Here is a 17944-nt window from a genome sequence, read left to right on the forward strand (position 1 = left end):
TGGACACCAGACAGCAGAAGATTACACTACAATAATTTTGACCAATCATTATGTTATAAAAAATAAACTTTTTTTTTTTTTTTTTAAATCTGATTTTGTTAAAGGGCTAAGTAAAGACTTCATATTTTAAAAAATGGACTTTTCTGCCCAGTGGTTCTACGGTTGGCTTTTAAAGGGTTAACACATTATTTTTCACATTGCAGATATGTCATAAAACATTGAGAAGCCCATACCGCAGCCTCTAAAGAAATTTTTACACAAAGTGGAGAACAATGAAGTCACATTTTTATTGAAAGCTGAACTTCAGGCTCATAGTATTTGTAGAAATGAATTTTGACATTTGAACCACATTTTAGAGCACGAAGCAGTGAAGTAAATAAACTGCACTGGAAATAGTTAAAAAATGGACTTCATTCTTTAGTGCTTACATTGTAATAAATTTGATAAATAAAAGTTTTATAAGCCCTGCGATGGACTGGCGAGCTGTCCAGGGTGTACCCTGCCTGTCGCCCAAAGCCGGCTGGGATAGGCTCCAGCTTCCCCGCGACCCTGAATTGGAATAAGCGGTTCGGAAAATGAATGAATGAATGAATGAATGAATGAAAAAAGAAAATGACTCAGGCAAAGTATTGTGCTTCAGTCACTTTAATGCATGTCCCAGTCAGATAGCAGAGCATGTGGGTATTGCAGAAGTTTAATGTTTTTTTGTTTTGTTTTGGGTTTTTTTTTTTATCATTTAATAAGATTTTTTTTTTTTTTTTTTAAGTATGAGAGGAAATCGTCTTAGTATGCCAACAGCCAGGGGCAGGAATTAAATCCTCATTAGGAGCTGGCAACACCACCATTCTCTCCTTGAATCTGCATGCTTGTGTGTGTGTGTGTGTGTGTGTGTGTGTGTGTGTGTGTGTGTGTGTGTGTGTGTGTGTGTGTGTGTGTGTGTGTGTGTGTGTTCATTGACATGGCACAAATTCAAGAACACAGTTGCATCAAAGGCATCGGTCAAAGGGTTTACGTATGTTCACATCCGATAGCTTCCAATTAATAACCAGACAACATGGAAATAAAAAAAAAATCTTGTTAAGCAATAAACCTTATATCAAAGTATCATCAATGTGCAATAACATGCAAGTACTTTAAAAGAGCTGGGCAACAGAGTCAACCTCTCAAGAGCAGGAAATGCTCTTTTTGCAGTGTCTTTTTATCATTGGTGCAAAGATTAAATGGAGCAGCGAGTTGCTCGAGATGTGAAGGCTGATACTGCTCGTATCAGTCGAAGCACAGTAAATCATTTAGCCAGCACACAGTCCAGCCTGCAACCTTCAGCTCAACTTCAATTAGTCATTTCTACATTTTTGGTTTCCATGTGATTAAACACATAAGATAAGTGCATTTATTTTAAAGCTTCAGGTGTTTTTTTTTCCTGAAATATTAAACTCCTGCTTTAATGTCCAGCTTGCTTCATGAACACCTGACTACTTACAGTGAGGTACGATGGGGGGGAAAAAAAGCTGTGCAATAATAAACTGGGCTTTGTCCAATATGTCAACATTTTGCTAATGATAACTTCATGTTTCACTAAGCATACAAGAACTGCCGGCACATGCACACATAAGACAGCACACTAAAGAAACTTACATGTAAGCATCTTTAGTTGAGTAATATATTCAAACAAAACTATAAACCCAACATTGTACAATACTGGATATTTCATTTTAATGTCTTTATCAGATCATACTGATGGGCTATTGTGGGCTAAATGTGCTATTGGTGTGCTTTAGGGAGAAAAAAATCCTTCCAAGTGCTTCTCTTTGCAAAACACAAAACATTTTTACTAATGCTCATATTCATTCAAAGTAAATATGCAATCATACAATTCATTCAATATTTAAATAAATAGCCAATTGCATTTGTGTTCCTAAAATAAACAATTGGGCTGTTTCCAGCTGATAATGAGGCAATGGGAGATCTGAAACATTAAAAAATAAAAATACAAAGCCTGCCCCAAAACTTCAAAAGAATATATACCACTGGCCTCTCACAGGTTAAGATGTTCTCCTGCCTCACAGACATACCCTCCCTCCCATACACACACACACACACACACACACACACACACACACACACACACACACACACACACACACACACACACACACACAGATTATTAAATGGATTAAATGACATCAGACAGACAAACACGTTATAAAGTCTTAATTGGCTCTTGAGTCAGCCAGTGAGTCAATATCAATTGATATATTGACTATCGAATCAAACAACCAATAGTCATGTAGCAAAAGTGGTCATTTTTGTAACAGAAATCTCAGACCCTGAGGCTATGAAAGTGTCTATCTGTTAGTATACTACAGTCATTTTGCACACAACAGACCGTGCACAGTTGATTTCACGTGCTGCAAAGCAACAGAAATCAACAGGGCAGACTGCCCAATGAGCTGTGCAAACATGTGACACATTCATATCTGATGACAGAGCGTGGGGAGTGGGGAGAGTGTTGTGACTCCAGCGAAGTTGTGTTAACAGCAGCAGCAGCTTAGCTACATGCAAGTGAAAGCCGATAAATATTTCAGAGTTAAAGTATATACGCAGAGCATGCATTGCTGTTTGGAGAACACCCCCACTTCAACTCCAGCAAGGTATACCTCAAGTGGAAAAAAGCCTCTATTATTAATATTCACTTTTAAGGTTATGAAACTCTGTGATTATGTTTGGTCCAACAATAAAAACAGCATATGTGATGCTGTTTGGGAAGATAACGTTTTCCCTCTTGCATAAAAAAATACCAATAATAATTGTATCGGTCACATGAGTTAAAATGAGAATTTACCTGCAAAATAAACCTTAAAAATATACTTAACTGTAAAATGCTGAAAAGAAAAATGGTATATAGGAGTCCATGTACTGACGGCAGTTCAGGGTGAATCTTGGCCCAAACCTGCTAAATATTTTAAGAATGTACAAGTACTGGTGTCTTCCCTATATCCATCCTGCAACAGTGTACCAGACTGGCTAGAAAACTGCTGCAGCAAAATATTAATGAAATAAAAATCTCTAAAAAAAAAAAAAAAATATTCCAGCACCTCCTGCAAAATGCATCTGTGAAGATGTTACTGCTTGAACTGCCAACTGTGTGTAATGATCGCATTTTGCAGCAGTTACCGCTCATTTTGGGTCTAAAGCTCGAGCATAAATGCAACTCCAGTACACCTGGAGTAAAGCGACAAATAAAGCTCGCAGACTAAATCTTCCCTTCCACTGATTCACGTTTCTCCACCTGCTGTCCTCCTTTTCTCATAACTAGAAGCTTTCATCAGAAAACACTGCTCTTTAATAATTTGTATTCATGTTTCATCGTGCTGGCTATGGGCACTTTTGGCTTTTAGATATGGCTGCTGATTCAACAAGCGTGCTGAAACTCTGTCAACTGAAATGCACGAAACGGGCATGACAGGCTGAAAAACGAGTTATCAGCTAAATAATCAGCTGACAAGAAACAGAGACGCGTGTGAAAATGGTAAAACACAAGGAGAGCGTGAGCAATAGCCTGAAATAGCGCGACGTGTTAGTGTTTGACTTGCATGGCCGGATTCTGAGACAACGGGCCTCTGGGTGATGACATGCACAGAACCATCCGGCACAGGAGCAAGTCACTATGATGAATCATTTTATTTCATGACTTTGGGGTTGTTTGGCATTTCTTTTATGGTCACTTTGCATCTTTTTTGGGGTAATTCCGTTTTTCTGTGGCCTGTTTTCATCCAACTTTTGTTTTTTGTTTTTTTGTTTTTTTCACATTTCTGTGGTCTTTTGATTTTGGCTTTTCAAAAACAAATTGGGCTCCTGAGACTTCTCACATAAGGTCCATTCAGTTCCACTAACAGGCTCACTTTCAAGCACACAAATCCTGAGATTCACTGGTAAATATTTGTTCATTGTAGTTAAGTTTAAAGGACCTGTTTGGATCTGAGACGTTTTCTTATTTTCTCCATCTCTGCTTTAAGTTAAGTTACCTCAGCTTTAAGTCCTCAAAAGTCTGTTATTTTTCTGGTTGCATGTTGTTGATTCATCATGACATCACATTCATCATGCTTTGAAATGTCACACAATCTATTCCTATCACATTAGAACAGCTGTAGTAACATCTCAGGTCCCCAGTCCATGGCAGTCTGTGCCACAGCGAACACGGCGGCCCCAAGTGTTGCAGACAGCCCCCACACTGCCATTTTCACCATCCTGTTCCCCTTCCCCCACAGCTGGCCACGGTCCCTGGGCAAGGCTGCTTCCAGGCCTGTGAGGAGAGGGTGCGAGCATAAAACAAGGGTTCGGGGTCAAACTGGAAGGAGCAAAACACATGGAGGGTTTAAGTGGGTTCATTGTGCATAAAGCTGAAGAAAAGGAGCGTTTTGCCGCATTGCACCGGCGATCTTAAAGGAAAAAGTGGGATTATGGAATGGTAACAGAAGGAATATGAGAAGAGAAGAACAACATATCACAATTCATTATCTAAGTACCACAAACAAACTAATTTCCTTTGCTCAAAAAAGGACTATAAAAAATTTTTTAAAAAAAGACTACAATATAAACTTTGATTAGTTAAAATTCTGTACCTGATGAGTCTCAAACATCAGGGCAATATATAATAATACCAACATCTAATCCTTATTTTTTTCTATTATATATCTATCTACTGCAGTTATTTAAAATATTGAATCCTCACATTTGGCTGACTACAATGGAAACATAAAATATTGAAATTTACCAAACAAAACATTTCAGCATCCTAACTTTTGGGAGACAACATAGTATTTTCCATTAGTTTTAAAACAGAAAGGGTTGAATAAATACTTGATTCATCCTTCAGAGGAAACAAATGAATTACAGCCTTCAAAACGACCATGAAAGCAAATTAACTTGAAAACACTTTAAAGAATAAATGAATGTTGTTACCTTCAGAGGTTTACCAGAGGGGGATGCATTAACATTGTGTTAGTTTAGCATTTAGGTGTAATTTGTGTGTGTAATTCCAAATCTTTAGTTTTGGTTTAATAAATGTAACACTTCTGTTGAACAAAAAGAGACTGAATAAGGACATTTTTGTTGTGATGGTGCATAATGATGGTTAGTGATGTCAAAATGATTTGGGAAAACAGCGCGACAGGTACTGAATGAAAGATGAGGGATTCATACGTGTCCACAGCGCAGCCAGACAGAGGCCGGACTTTCAACTGCTCAAAACGCGACAGAAATATGGTTCTCATCACCACCCATAGGTGAAAGTTTAAGCACCTGGTTATTCTGTCTGTCAAAACAATCTTTAAGAAAACATGTTTTCCTTTTAATTGGGATTCCTCTTATTTTTTTCCTGCAAAATTTTAAATGAAATATATGAGAAACAGCAGGGTTGACAGTGGAGCAATTATCTATCAATCCCCTGATAAACGAATTTTACCAAAGCCATTCCACAAGATGCAAAGTTCACAGTAGCTTTTTCAAAATATTTATAACAATAACATGTAGTTCGGCAAGTTACATCACTGTAATTTCACCTGATTACCGGCATCACCGTAGCAACGAGTTTATCAACTGATTTAGATCAGCTGGCTTTTGACAGGCGAATGAGAGAAACGTTGGTTTAGCATTAAAACCACATTGAGGCCAAAATAAAATTTACCATATTTAGCAAGTTTTGTAAAATAAAAAAGAATATTTGGAATAAAATGTTTACTGTGTGGGACCATGCTATAAGTGGATTAAACAACTCCATACAGTCCATGTATTACACGGTTTTACGCTTTGCAGAGGAACACCAAGTCGTGCATTAAAACAGTGTATTGCAGGTCTCCTTGTTTAATCCTTACATATTTACAAATAAATTCATTCTGTGTTGAATCTTTTTCAAGTGATTCCAGTAAAGATTTCCAAACTTTATCAGCTGAAATTAAATAAAAGTTACTATACAGGAATTTTTGTTCACAAGATTAAAGATATATGTGCAAGTTAAATTTATCCAATTAAACGATGAAAAGACACTTAATATATTTGCTTAGAAACAAAAAAACACACTGGTTCTAGTCTTTTTTCAGGACTGGATTTGATGGAATAAAATCTTTGTCAGGCTTTGGCAACTCGCTCTTTGCCTCAGTGCAATCAGGAGCTTCTATAAATCAGTTTTCTATGTGCCCAATATGCTCTTTATCTTCTCCTAATTGCATTTTGATGAAACTGCAGGGAATTATATTCATTAGCTGTACTATTACACTGTTTGGCCAAAAGGGAATGCCACATTTTATTTCTGATTGCATGGACATCGCAGACAATATGTTGAATGTTGCTGTTTGGATCTTTACAAAGCCTCCAGGAATAATGCACCTCTTTCATCTGTTCTGGCATATTTAAATTTAAATTTGATTAGTCTGACAGGGGCGATACAACGTGTGTTTACTCGTTATAGATTGGGCTAAAGGGGGCAGTGTTTACTGTTGTCTTGTTTGGAAGAATTATGCCTCCATGGTGAGCACCAAAAATGCAAGGAAGAAGGAGAAGGAGCTGAATGATGTTGGCTGTGAAATTACAGTCAACATAGTGGGGGGGTTTTTTTGTCATCTTCATAAGAATATGCAACAAAAGCACACTTATTTTGTTCATCTACAAGTGCGTCTGCACTCTTATCAGTAGAGTCAAGCTTCAGAGTGAGTAATAAGATTACAGAGACTATTTTTACCTTGCCTGGAGGTGGTGGAGCCCTGAGCCCTGGTGATGCGTTGGAGAACAGAGTCTGGCCTCTGGTGGAGGGTAGAGAGCTGAAATGCCTGGAAAGTGCTGATGGACAGGCTGGAGGAAGATAGCACAAAGAGAGAGGGATGGCAAAGGAGTGTAAGCAAGTGATGGAGAACGGTTAGGTCTAAGGTAAAGCACAAACATGTGGAGTGATGTGAGAAAATGGACTGAAGAGTAAAGTGATGGATAAAGACAGGTGGGGAAGAGAAAGGGAGGTAATTTGAGAGAACTGCTAACTCAGTAGTTCTGTGTATAGGAAGCTACTGCGTGTGTGGGACATTAGTAACTTTCAGTGTGTCAGTCAAGGCCTTGTGTCACTTCCTGCTGTAAACAATGACTGTAAGCTACACCGAAGGACCCGAACTGGCAGAAAGAGAGCAATACCCATAAACTCTGTGAGAGTGTATTCTTATGTCTTTAAGGTTAATAAAAGATGGGAAAAAAGCACTTAATGACTTGTGTATATTCAAAGCATTTGTGATGATGGAGTCAGGAAGTGATTTTAGAGCACCTCCTTTTGGTTATGGCTGGAAGTTACATACAGTCAGTCTTTTCTGGTAAACTAACCCTGCAGTCATGTTAAAGTGGTTTGTAGTGAAAAAAAAAAAAAAAAAAAAAAAAAAGACACACCAAACTTCACTTTTGCTTAAGAAATCAATAATTTCTTAAGCAAAAGTGTTTCTCATCCATAATTTCATTATCAAAGTCTTGATTTGAACAAAATCAAGACTGTATGTGAAACCTTATTAATGCTTTTCAAACTATTTCATGATAATAAAAAAATAATAATAAAAAAAAAAAAAAAAAGAAAAAAAAAGCTTGAGCTCAAACACATTTTAAGCTTTGCAGCCAGACATATTGCAAAAATCTTTGCAGCGTTTATTAAAGCTAAATTCCAGGATTTCTCAACCGCACTCGTATTTTCCCATGGACTCGAGTGTGGAAAGAAAAATCATTGCAATCGACCTCATTTTGAGCGAGAACACCATGTCCAGTAACGGCAAAAAGGCTGCAATGTAATAACAGGGTAATTATTCTTTGAAATGTAAAAGTTTTGGAGTTCAAGACTGTTATTCTAAGTGTGTGAAATTAAAGCAAGGCTCTTCATCAAAGTCTAACAGGAAAATATACTGCTCTGAAACCACGTGTGAGGTGAGTTGCTGCAGGAAGACACTGGTTTACATAAGGGTGAGAGTCAACTGTCTGTGAAAGAGATGACATTTGTACAGGCAGATTATCTAAATATGAAACAGTGCTTATGTTTGTGTCTTAAAGTAAGATGTGAAAACCTGCTTCGCAGACATTTCACAGACAGTCACTGGAGGACTGAAACATGCTGATGTTGAGGCTTGCTGTGTTACAAATGGGTGTAAATACTATGCCCACACAATGTGCCCTGCAAACCATCATGTTTGGAATAAACAGTGTGACCTTGGTACCTGATGCAAGTTGAATGGCAGAAAAAATGGACCAGAATATTTTTCCCCAGATATAAAAAATGCAGTAATAGCAGTGAAGAAATCATGACATACTCCTCTTTAACTTCATTTCTAGAAGACTTCTTTGGTTTAGCCAAGCTCAAATAAATAACAATGGTCATAAAATTCAAATGCTTTATTCAAATTGGCAGACAACTTGACATCAAAAAGCTGTTGAAAAACAAACACTGATCTTCCCTTAAAGCAATACTACTACATTAATTGTTCTCATTTCAAACGTCTCCTCACCTCTTTCGAGATTGCAGTGCCGCCTGCTTGGCCAATAACGATGGAGGATACTGGTCAAACAGGTCTTGGGCCTGGCCAATCAGTAGTTCATATGGGATATCCTCAGGTATGTGGGAAAGGAGGTGGTGCACCATGGCCATGTCACACTCCGTCTGCTTCACCTCCTTCTCTCTGTGCAACACAATCTGAGGAGGAGAGGAGGGCAGGTTTTAAGCATTAGATCTGGATGTGAAATGAAAGCCGTATATGAAGCATGAAGTGATGTTAGTGCTGCAAAAGTAGCACAAAAAGTGCAACAGTGAAAGTGGCAAATAAAGAGTTAAAGCCCCCATGCTGTGCACTGAACTCAGCCTTGAAGGAACCATGAACTACATTTTGCTTTGTTGTTTCACACACTTCAAATAGAGCCCTCCCTCTGCTCAGCCCCTACACACACACACACACACACACACACACGCACACACACGCACACGCACGCACACACACGCACACACACACAAACACTAAAAGATCCACAACCTCAAACATGGAAAATTTGCTCAGTTGTACCCACTAATAAACATGCACAAACACCTCCGTTAAAATGGCCTCCTCATACACAAACAGACCCCTGAAGAACAGAGCACACAACCAAATTAAATTATCTCCACAAACACACTTGCACTAATATTTACAATAAGAAGAATACAGCTGGCAGAAGTCTAAATGTCTGTGCTCCCTCATACCTGTTGCCTTTCCTTTTTCTTTTTATTCACCCATCTTTCCCTCATCCCCTCTCTACCCCTCTTTTGCATCTGTTCATAACAAGCAATCGAATTAAATTTTACTTTCTGTGAGTATCAAAGTTTGTGTGTGGGGGGTAAAATGACTTCATGTGTCCTGGGTGACTGAAAAAACTATCCAACCGGCTCCCCTCCTCTCCTACCGTAGCAGCGAGGTAGATTGGCATTAGTGGGTGTGACGCCAGGAAGAAGTCATACAGTCTCAGGGTGTATTTGAACTCTGACAGGACATGGCCATACCAAGTGATGAGCCAAGAAAGTGCAAAGATGGTTCCAACCTCTGACCTAAAAAGACAAGAGAAACACACAAATAGATAAAAACACAAGCAATCCATTCATATTGCAGAACATGCTTATTTTTCATCTCAGCATGTTTATCTTAGAACTAGTTTGATTACTCTTAAAACCTACTGATATACAGTATATCGAGCAGTCCCGTTCATATTCACCACTTTTTCATTGTAATGATTTGATTTATTTTCTTTTTTGTGAAGCACTTTCAATTATTGTAACATTGAAAGGTGTTTAATTAATTAGCCTTGTCTTAGTTACTTAATCAAAGTCTATTCGTGAACATGTTTTGGCAATTTATATAGCTCTAACATCATTTTCATCCATTTCGATGTAAAAAATACAACAATACATTGTAACATTAAAGCCACAGGCGAAGTAAGCTACTCTAATAATCTCATTACAATTAAATAATTTGGAAAAAAAAATAATAATAATAATAATATTTCCCTGGCATCCAAGTTAGTTTAACTCTAGCCACCCAGCTAAGATTAAAAGTGGACGGACAAAACCGGTGGAAGCAAAAGCTGACTGAAAAAAAAACATCTTCAGATGTAAAACAATCTGCAAGGTAAAAAAAAAACAAAAAAAAACAAAGTCTGAATTGAAATATATATGATCAATAATCAGTTTGATAAAAACAAAAAAGCATCATCCCAAAACACTAAATACCACAAGATTACTCCGGTTTTGTTTTTACCATTTTCGCCAGGAGGTCGAACTCATCAAAAGTCAGAAAAAAAAATAAGGCAACATTCACATTCAGCAGAGACTGATGTAAGAACTTCTGTTTATATGAGCTCTTGTTATCAAGTATAAATGTAACTTGTGGCTCTAAACAAAAAAATACAGAAATAAATAAATAAAAATGAAGCCAATACAGAACTGCCTTGAGCCATTATCATTTCTGAAAGTCAGCAGTGTGCATTTCTAATTTCTCATTGCCAGACCAGTAGAGGTTCTCACCAGTTTTAAAACCATTAACACAAAGAAAACACTGGTTTTATTTGAAGAGGGTATTTAACCCGCTGAAGTGGAGCATGCAACCATCACCATATTGGGCTTTTAGAGGTCAGAATACTGGATCTGTCCAGTGATACATGAAACCTGACTGGAGAAGAGCACGCCCTTAGGAATGTCATTCCTACTTGGCTATAAAGTTGGATTCAAAAGGACCCCAGTCACACTAATAATGAGTTTAACTAATTCATGTCATTACAATGACTCATACTTATTCACTTATAATTAGATGAGGCAATTAGTGACTTGTAGAAATAAAAAAGAATGCCTGTATTTGTCACTATGCACGTATACATTGAGATTAAAACAGTCAACATTAACAGTGCAAAAAAAGCCGTGAAAAAGATATGAAATATAACATTTACAATGTAAACATATAGGTAAGGTGCACATTCCTGAAGATATTCACAGAATGGGAACCTAGTGGAACCAGACAGACTTTCTTGGTTGCCTCATCTTTTCCACCCACTGGTTACACCCGTTTCTTTGTAATATAGTGCGAGTGGTAGCTTGTGATTGACTAGTTACTACAACATGAGTATAAGCCAAAATGCACAAGAATACAACACTGTAATCGACAAACTAAACTGTTGTCAAGTGATCCATATTCTACAACTTATCAACTCAAATAACACCAGGACCAGCTCAATTCAAAGAAGCCTTTCATCCTCAAAACTGAACAAACGCAACAGTTTGTGAGTTAAAAAAAAAAAAAAAAAAAAAACTAAATTATGCCCATGCTAATTGTTTTTAACAGTTCAGTTTGAGAACACAGGGGGTTTTATGAATCAACCAACTTTTGCAGAATTAACTCAACACACGAGCCTGTCAAAATACTGTTTTCTTTGCTATGATTAGAACATATTGCACACTCACTTTATTTGTCTATAAGCCCAGCACTTTTTTAAAAAATAATTTCCCCATGGTGGTGGTCTGAGCTGACAGCAACAAATTAGTAAAGTTATTATAATGACCTCTGTTTACAAAAAATAAATGAATAACTTAATTATTGTAATATGTCCACTTGTTTAAGCTGATTACAGTTTAAAATGTGACTGTCTTGTTTTAGAAGACGCCCTGTTGTGCACCATTACGTTTATGATTTAATTAAACAATTAATTTTTTTTTAAAAAGTGTTACGCCAACTATTTTTCTTTAATTGTAAGACATCTTGACACATTTTAATAAGCATTTATTACCATTATATCCAATTTCATTTAAAGTCAGGCACATTTTGGGATTTAACAAAATGCAAAGGAGACTAATTCTGTTGGATTTGTAGCAAAAATATGGTGGTTTATGCCAATACTATGTCTAAAATTAAAATTCTGTAAACACATCTACAAAATTTATCAACCTTAAAAAGAAAGCAGAAGCTGTTTTAGCATGACATAAAAATGATTAAATTTACCTCAAATGTATGACGGTTAACTTTTCAATCATTGAAGGATCGATACAATCCCAACTGCACATTTTTAATTCACATCAGAAATTTAAATGTGTTGATCCTTTTGTATAGAGGAGGAAGAAGGAGTGCTGGTGGAGGTAGCAGAACTAAAGTCAGTGGGGGTGATAAATGAGGGAGGAGTGAAATGAACACACAAGAGCATCTGCCAGGGGGGCGGGATGAATGAGATGAAGTGTAAGAAAAAGATATAATGTAAAAAAAAGTAAAGTAGAAAAAGAGGAGAGAGCCACAGAGGCAGAGATAAGAAGACAGACAGACAGTGCAAAGAAGAAATGCACACAAAAAGCTGCAAACCAAACTTTAGAGTTGAAAGTTGTTTATCCTGCTGTCTGTCTTCTCGCACAATGTCTCGTTTCTGTTACTCTGTGTGTGTGTGTGTGTGTGTGTGTGTGTGTGTGTGTGTGTGTGTGTGTGTGTGTGTAGGTTTTGCAAATATGGATGTTGTCAACAGTATCAATAATGACAACAAAAGAGTAAAGGTACTGTAGACGCACACACACACATAAAAATCCTTCAAAGGAAATTTCACTGAATTCCCACACCATCTCTTGACAACACACTTGGTAAATCTACATTTTCTGGCTCTATCTTAAAAGTTGTTTGTTTATTTTTCTAGATGCTTTTCTAAACTGATTTCACTGCAGGGCATCAAACATTCAGGCGAATGATGTGCAGACCTGGTAGTACAGATGGGCCTTTAAAACAGCTGTTACACCATTTCCCCAACAAATCCCCAACGAGGAGAGCACTGATGCATCTTAAGTCACATTTTAACTGAACATAATACTCAGCATTTTCTCTCGACTTTGAGGCGTTTGAGTAAAAAAAAAAAAAAAGGACTGTAGTGCCCTCTAGTGGCTTTAGAGTCTACTCAGCGGTTGAGTTTTTACCTGATCATAAAGTCATACAGCTCCACATCGACTTGCTCCAGTATAGGCATGAGATAGTTTAGAATGTGCTTGGTGCTGTCCATGGTTGGGTCCATGAAATCCCTACATCAGAGCAGACGGAAAGATGTTAAAAATAACATTCAAACATAAAATTCTTTGGTTCAGCAGGGAAAAAAATGCAGAACCTGAGGTGATAATTGGATAGTGTGTCCAGCATGGCGATGGCCATCCGCTCGCCGACCACCAACAGCAGTGTAACAGCCACATCATGGTAACCTTGGTAGTAGTGGAGCTGTGGGTTACGTTTTAAGACCTGGAGTATGATGTCAATCAGCTGCTCCTGAAGCACTGCTCTCTCTGATGCTGGCATGCCTTAGAGACACACACACACACACACAAACTGAATATTATAAAGTGTAAACTGTCACCTTAGAAATATATGGAGTTCACTGAAACAAAAATGCAAGTCTTAACCTTTATATCAAGTACATATTTGTACCGCAAAATCCTGTTTGGACCATTCATAAAAGGAAACGTGTTTCACATTTCCGAGGTATGACTAAAAATGATCAGTGTTTGTAAATATGTAGTTTCTGTGATAATCATAATTATAAGAGTACCTGCACATTTTAAAAGTCTATAAATATCACAGAAGTGCCTCTTCTTTTTTTTTTTTTTTTTTTTTTTTTTTTACAAAGAATCCTTCCTAAAACTTCTTCAATTACTTCTACTGGATGGAAAAGTTGAAGTCATGGCCAGAATAAACTGGAGCTGATTTTTTTTTTTTTTTCTTTCTTCTCTCATTAAAGCTTATCCGGGCTCACAACAGAGGTGTCTTGTGACATAAATCATCCCTGATGAAGCTTTATCTCAGCTCTCTGCTTATCTAACTCAGATCAGCAACTCTCCATGCTGCTATAATTACAGAGATAAACACTGACAAATGGCACCTTTAGGGAAGCGCTTCATGGACCTCCTGACATCCAGGACTACTTGGTTGTAGTCCTTATGGTTCTCTCTCACATCTCGACCTGTAACCATAAAGGCAATGCAGCTATTATCACCACTATTTAAAAAAAAAAAAAAAACAGCTCATACTGGGAGCACACTGCATTATATTGTGGCTGCAGAGAATGAAATGGTTTTATTAGCTGTCACATTAATGAGATTCTTTATTAGGGTATACTCACCGGGTTTGTATGGCAGATTATACACATTTATATTCAGTAATTTGGGCCACACTTTTCTTCTAAGTTCATCCATGAGCAGACCTCCTTTGGTGGTTGCCGCTCTCCTCAGGGTCTCAATGTCCACTGGATCTCTATCAGTTCAAAAATAAAAATGGTGTAATCTTCAAAACGATACATTATTTCAGTAAGTTTGGACAGCAAATAATCTGTAATCGTCTGCAAATCATCTCATTAAAAGGTGAACAGTAATTTTATTATACATGCAACTTCTTAACATAGTTTGAAAAGAACAATCCTCCTTTACAGATAATCAAATTAAACTTATATGTTGATCACTTTATATGCTTAATATCTGTCGAGCACAATGAACAATGTATGATGGCAGCATGATATATGAGCTGACTATTCAAAGAAAACTACTGTTTCTTTGTTTTTAATAACTTTTCCATGCCTATACTTTTGCAGTTCCACCCTCTTTTCACCAATGTCCTCATGATCCTTGTCAAGATCTCTGCTGAGCATATGTGTGTAAGTCTCCAGGTGTGAAATTCTTTCAGCATGTACTAATGAAGGTCACTGTCTGTGGATAAATGAATACCATCTAATTATGGAACCGCGGACAGGATGAAGAGCGTTAAAGCGATTCTTACTTTGTACTAGACAGCGTGGTGTATAGCTGTAGAGCTAATGAAAACACTTATAAAATTTTTGCAGCTGTAGTATCACTCCATGTTAAAATGTTAAAAGAGGACATATTTCTTCACAGAGATTATGACAAGGCATATTTTGTCCTGAGCTTTACCAGTACAGAGGTGGACAATGTAGAGAAACTATGTTCCATTGTAAGTGCTGGATGCACATGGTGGCAGAGGTGAGATGGGGAGGCTTGACATTATTGTTGTCAATGAAAATATAGTCCTGCAGAAAAGTTTGCCAACCACTGCTTTAAGGGTGTATTAAGTAGTTGGGTTTTTTTGCCTCCCTTCTATGGGTTTCCCAGCCTAGAGCAAAGAAATTGGAATGTACTGTTAGTCCAGACTCCTGCTTTAAGAGGTGCATATTTTAGTTTGACCCAAGGTATAAAAATTTATTCAAATCCCAATATTTCTAAACGTGCTGCTAAGTATATCGACTTCATCAGTGTTAAGTGATAGAATGCATTTGGGGCCAGTTTCTAAAGGTGCATACAGCTTATGAAAAAGCCACCAAGAGTGAAAAGAAGAAGCCATGTGTAATAAAGCCAATCTGGCAAGAAGAATAGAATATGAAGTACTTTATCTGGAAATATAATTTTAACCTGATTAAAGCCTGATTGATGTCAGTCAGCTTCTGTTTCCTCCCACAGTCTGGTTCTGTAAAAAAAAAAAAAAGAAAAATAAACAGGAGGGGACAAAGATTAAAAGAATGAGCAAAAAAAAGCAACAAGGATAGATTAAAATATAGCGTTATATAGCTTCAAAACAGAAAACAAAAAGAGTAAAGAGAAAATGCAATAGATAGTGGTAAAACAAATAGAAATACAGAGATGGGAAAAGAATGAAGAAACAGAAAGATCACTGTAACAACCAAGGACATGGACTACAATAGTAGTAAACTCCTATATAGGTTAGATTTCTAAGGATGGGACAGATTATTTTGTAAACCTTCATATGTTATTATAATGAGACATACAAACTCTGACATCTGCAAGAGATCAGCTAATGTGCATATGGTTATTTTAATTTTACTCATGTAAAAAGGTTTGGGTTCATGGGGGTGTGGCAGATACCTTACAGCATGAAGGGTCCTTGTTCAAGTCTTAGCTAAGACTTTTCTGTGGTAAGTAGTGTTAATTGAAACTAAGAGGGACAGTGCAAATGAGCCTGATAGTTTGTCTCATTTGTGTCTGGGTTGGCCGTGTGATAGGTTAGCTTCCTGTCCAGGTTTCACCTTTCCTAAAACCCAGTGGCAGCTAGAACAGGTTTTATAATCCATTTAGTCTGTAATCTAATAGTACTGTCTACGTCAGTGTTAGATGAGAAAATTTTTTTTAAAAATCAGTTCTCAGTGTTTTTTTTTTTTTTATTAACAAATATTAAATTAATACAATTTTAACTAAAGAAGTTAGTATCAGGTTCCCAGTTACACATTTCTATGTTTTGCCATCACAAAAGAAAAATATTAAGAAAAATATTAATTAAAATAATTTAAGTGTTGTGTCACAAAAAGAAAGCTTTTCAATTGAACAAAACAAAATTAATATGATTTGTGTCAAGTCACTATAATCGCAAACAATGTGATTATATTAAATTCGTTGCTGGTCTTAAATTCCACGTCAGGAGTGGCTGAATGGCTTGAATAGTGTTGATTTTTTTTTTTTTAATAAATGGGAAAAGTTAAGCACAGTTGACTAAAGAGACAGTTCCGTCTCATCTGGTAGACAAATGTGATGCCCATGTTTTCATATCCGTGTAAAGTGGCTGACAGACTGCCACGCAAACAGCACTTGGAGCGCAAGTTTGCGGAGACGCGTCCGTGGGTGGCGAGACGCCTGCTTGGAAAACTGCGGACAATACTAGGTTAGTGTCCAGTCTGTCATCTGGCTGCAGTCATGGTATTACGTACGACACGATTTTGCTTCAGTCTGCGACCATAAGTAACTATACATTAACATAAGTAAGTGTATTGGATAGTTTTAATACAAAAGCAAGCTTTATGGACTCATTCTGAAAACCATACTAACATTAGCTACCTATGGTTCATTTACCTCTTGTGACAGATACATTCTCAGTCAAAACTCCTCCGTTTTGTTTCTTCCTCTTATGTTTTCTCATTTTCTTCAAATGTGAACCTCTGAATAGCAACGATTGTACAATCCAATAACAAGAAAAAAGAAAAAAAAAAAAACTAAAAGCAACTTTTGACAGGTAAATGCACCGATGTTATCGACGAGTGCTACATCGTTTCCCGATCAGCTGTCGTTGACTGAATCAACCTACCTTAAAGCTCCTGACTACATTTCGATTGGACTAGAATTACACGTGACCTAAAGAACATACATTATTGGTTCACCACAGACAAGCGCCGAAACCTAACTTGATTGTAGTTTTTTAGCCGTGATATTTGATTGATGGTGACAAAATTTGTTTCACTTTTTAAAATTTGCTCAATTCAATATGGGAAAGTAGCGTTATCGTTAATTTAATGGTTTCCAAAGTATTGATAGGAGAGCGTCTCCTTAGTGATTAAATTCGGGCATAATTTTTGTATAGTAGTCTATTATTACATCAATAATAGAAATAATATTGATTTGCAGTATTTTCAGTATGCATAGAGAAAACATAAATATTCATACAAATCCACGAATAAAATATTAGAATGTACATAAATTAAACTGACTTTTTTTTTTTATATTTATTTTTTATTGTCATTAAAACAATTGTGGTTGATGGTATTGGGGTTGTCAAGGCCTTGATTAACTAATTAAGCTCACCTCAGAGAAGTCTACCACTACAGACTCCTACATATCTGCTTCATGCTTTCTTGAAGAGTTTATTTGATTAATAAATGAGTGGATATGTCATATATAAAATTATTACTTGCTGTTCCAACTATATACCTACCAACTAGCTGTTTGTACAAATAAGACTTTTTATGATACAGACCTTGTACTTTTGATACAAAAAAATCTTGCAAATGTATTAGCTACTTAAGTAGCAAAAACACCCTTTATGAAAGGAAATTGGAAAATTATGCCCCAGAATTTTGGCAACACCAATCGCCCAATGATTGCTGGGCTGCAGCT

General features: G+C 36.9%; 1 protein-coding gene across 1 annotated transcript; it reads right to left on the reverse strand.

Moving 5' to 3' along the window:
* Window positions 1-673: 673 nt before the first annotated feature.
* LOC306769587 (TBC1 domain family member 20) lies at window positions 674-17101 on the reverse strand. Its single transcript, XM_079258252.1, has 10 exons — window positions 16907-17101; window positions 15458-15512; window positions 14161-14291; window positions 13921-14001; window positions 13156-13342; window positions 12971-13072; window positions 9445-9586; window positions 8520-8704; window positions 6737-6846; window positions 674-4303 (listed from the first exon to the last, which is right to left on the reverse strand). Exons 1-10 carry the CDS (start codon window positions 16971-16973, stop codon window positions 4137-4139), a joined length of 1227 nt encoding a protein of 408 aa, XP_079114378.1. The 5' UTR covers window positions 16974-17101; the 3' UTR covers window positions 674-4136.
* Window positions 17102-17944: the final 843 nt, after the last annotated feature.

Source organism: Telmatherina bonti (assembly GCF_933228915.1).
Source record: "Telmatherina bonti genome assembly, chromosome: 19".
NCBI lineage: Eukaryota > Metazoa > Chordata > Actinopteri > Atheriniformes > Telmatherinidae > Telmatherina > Telmatherina bonti.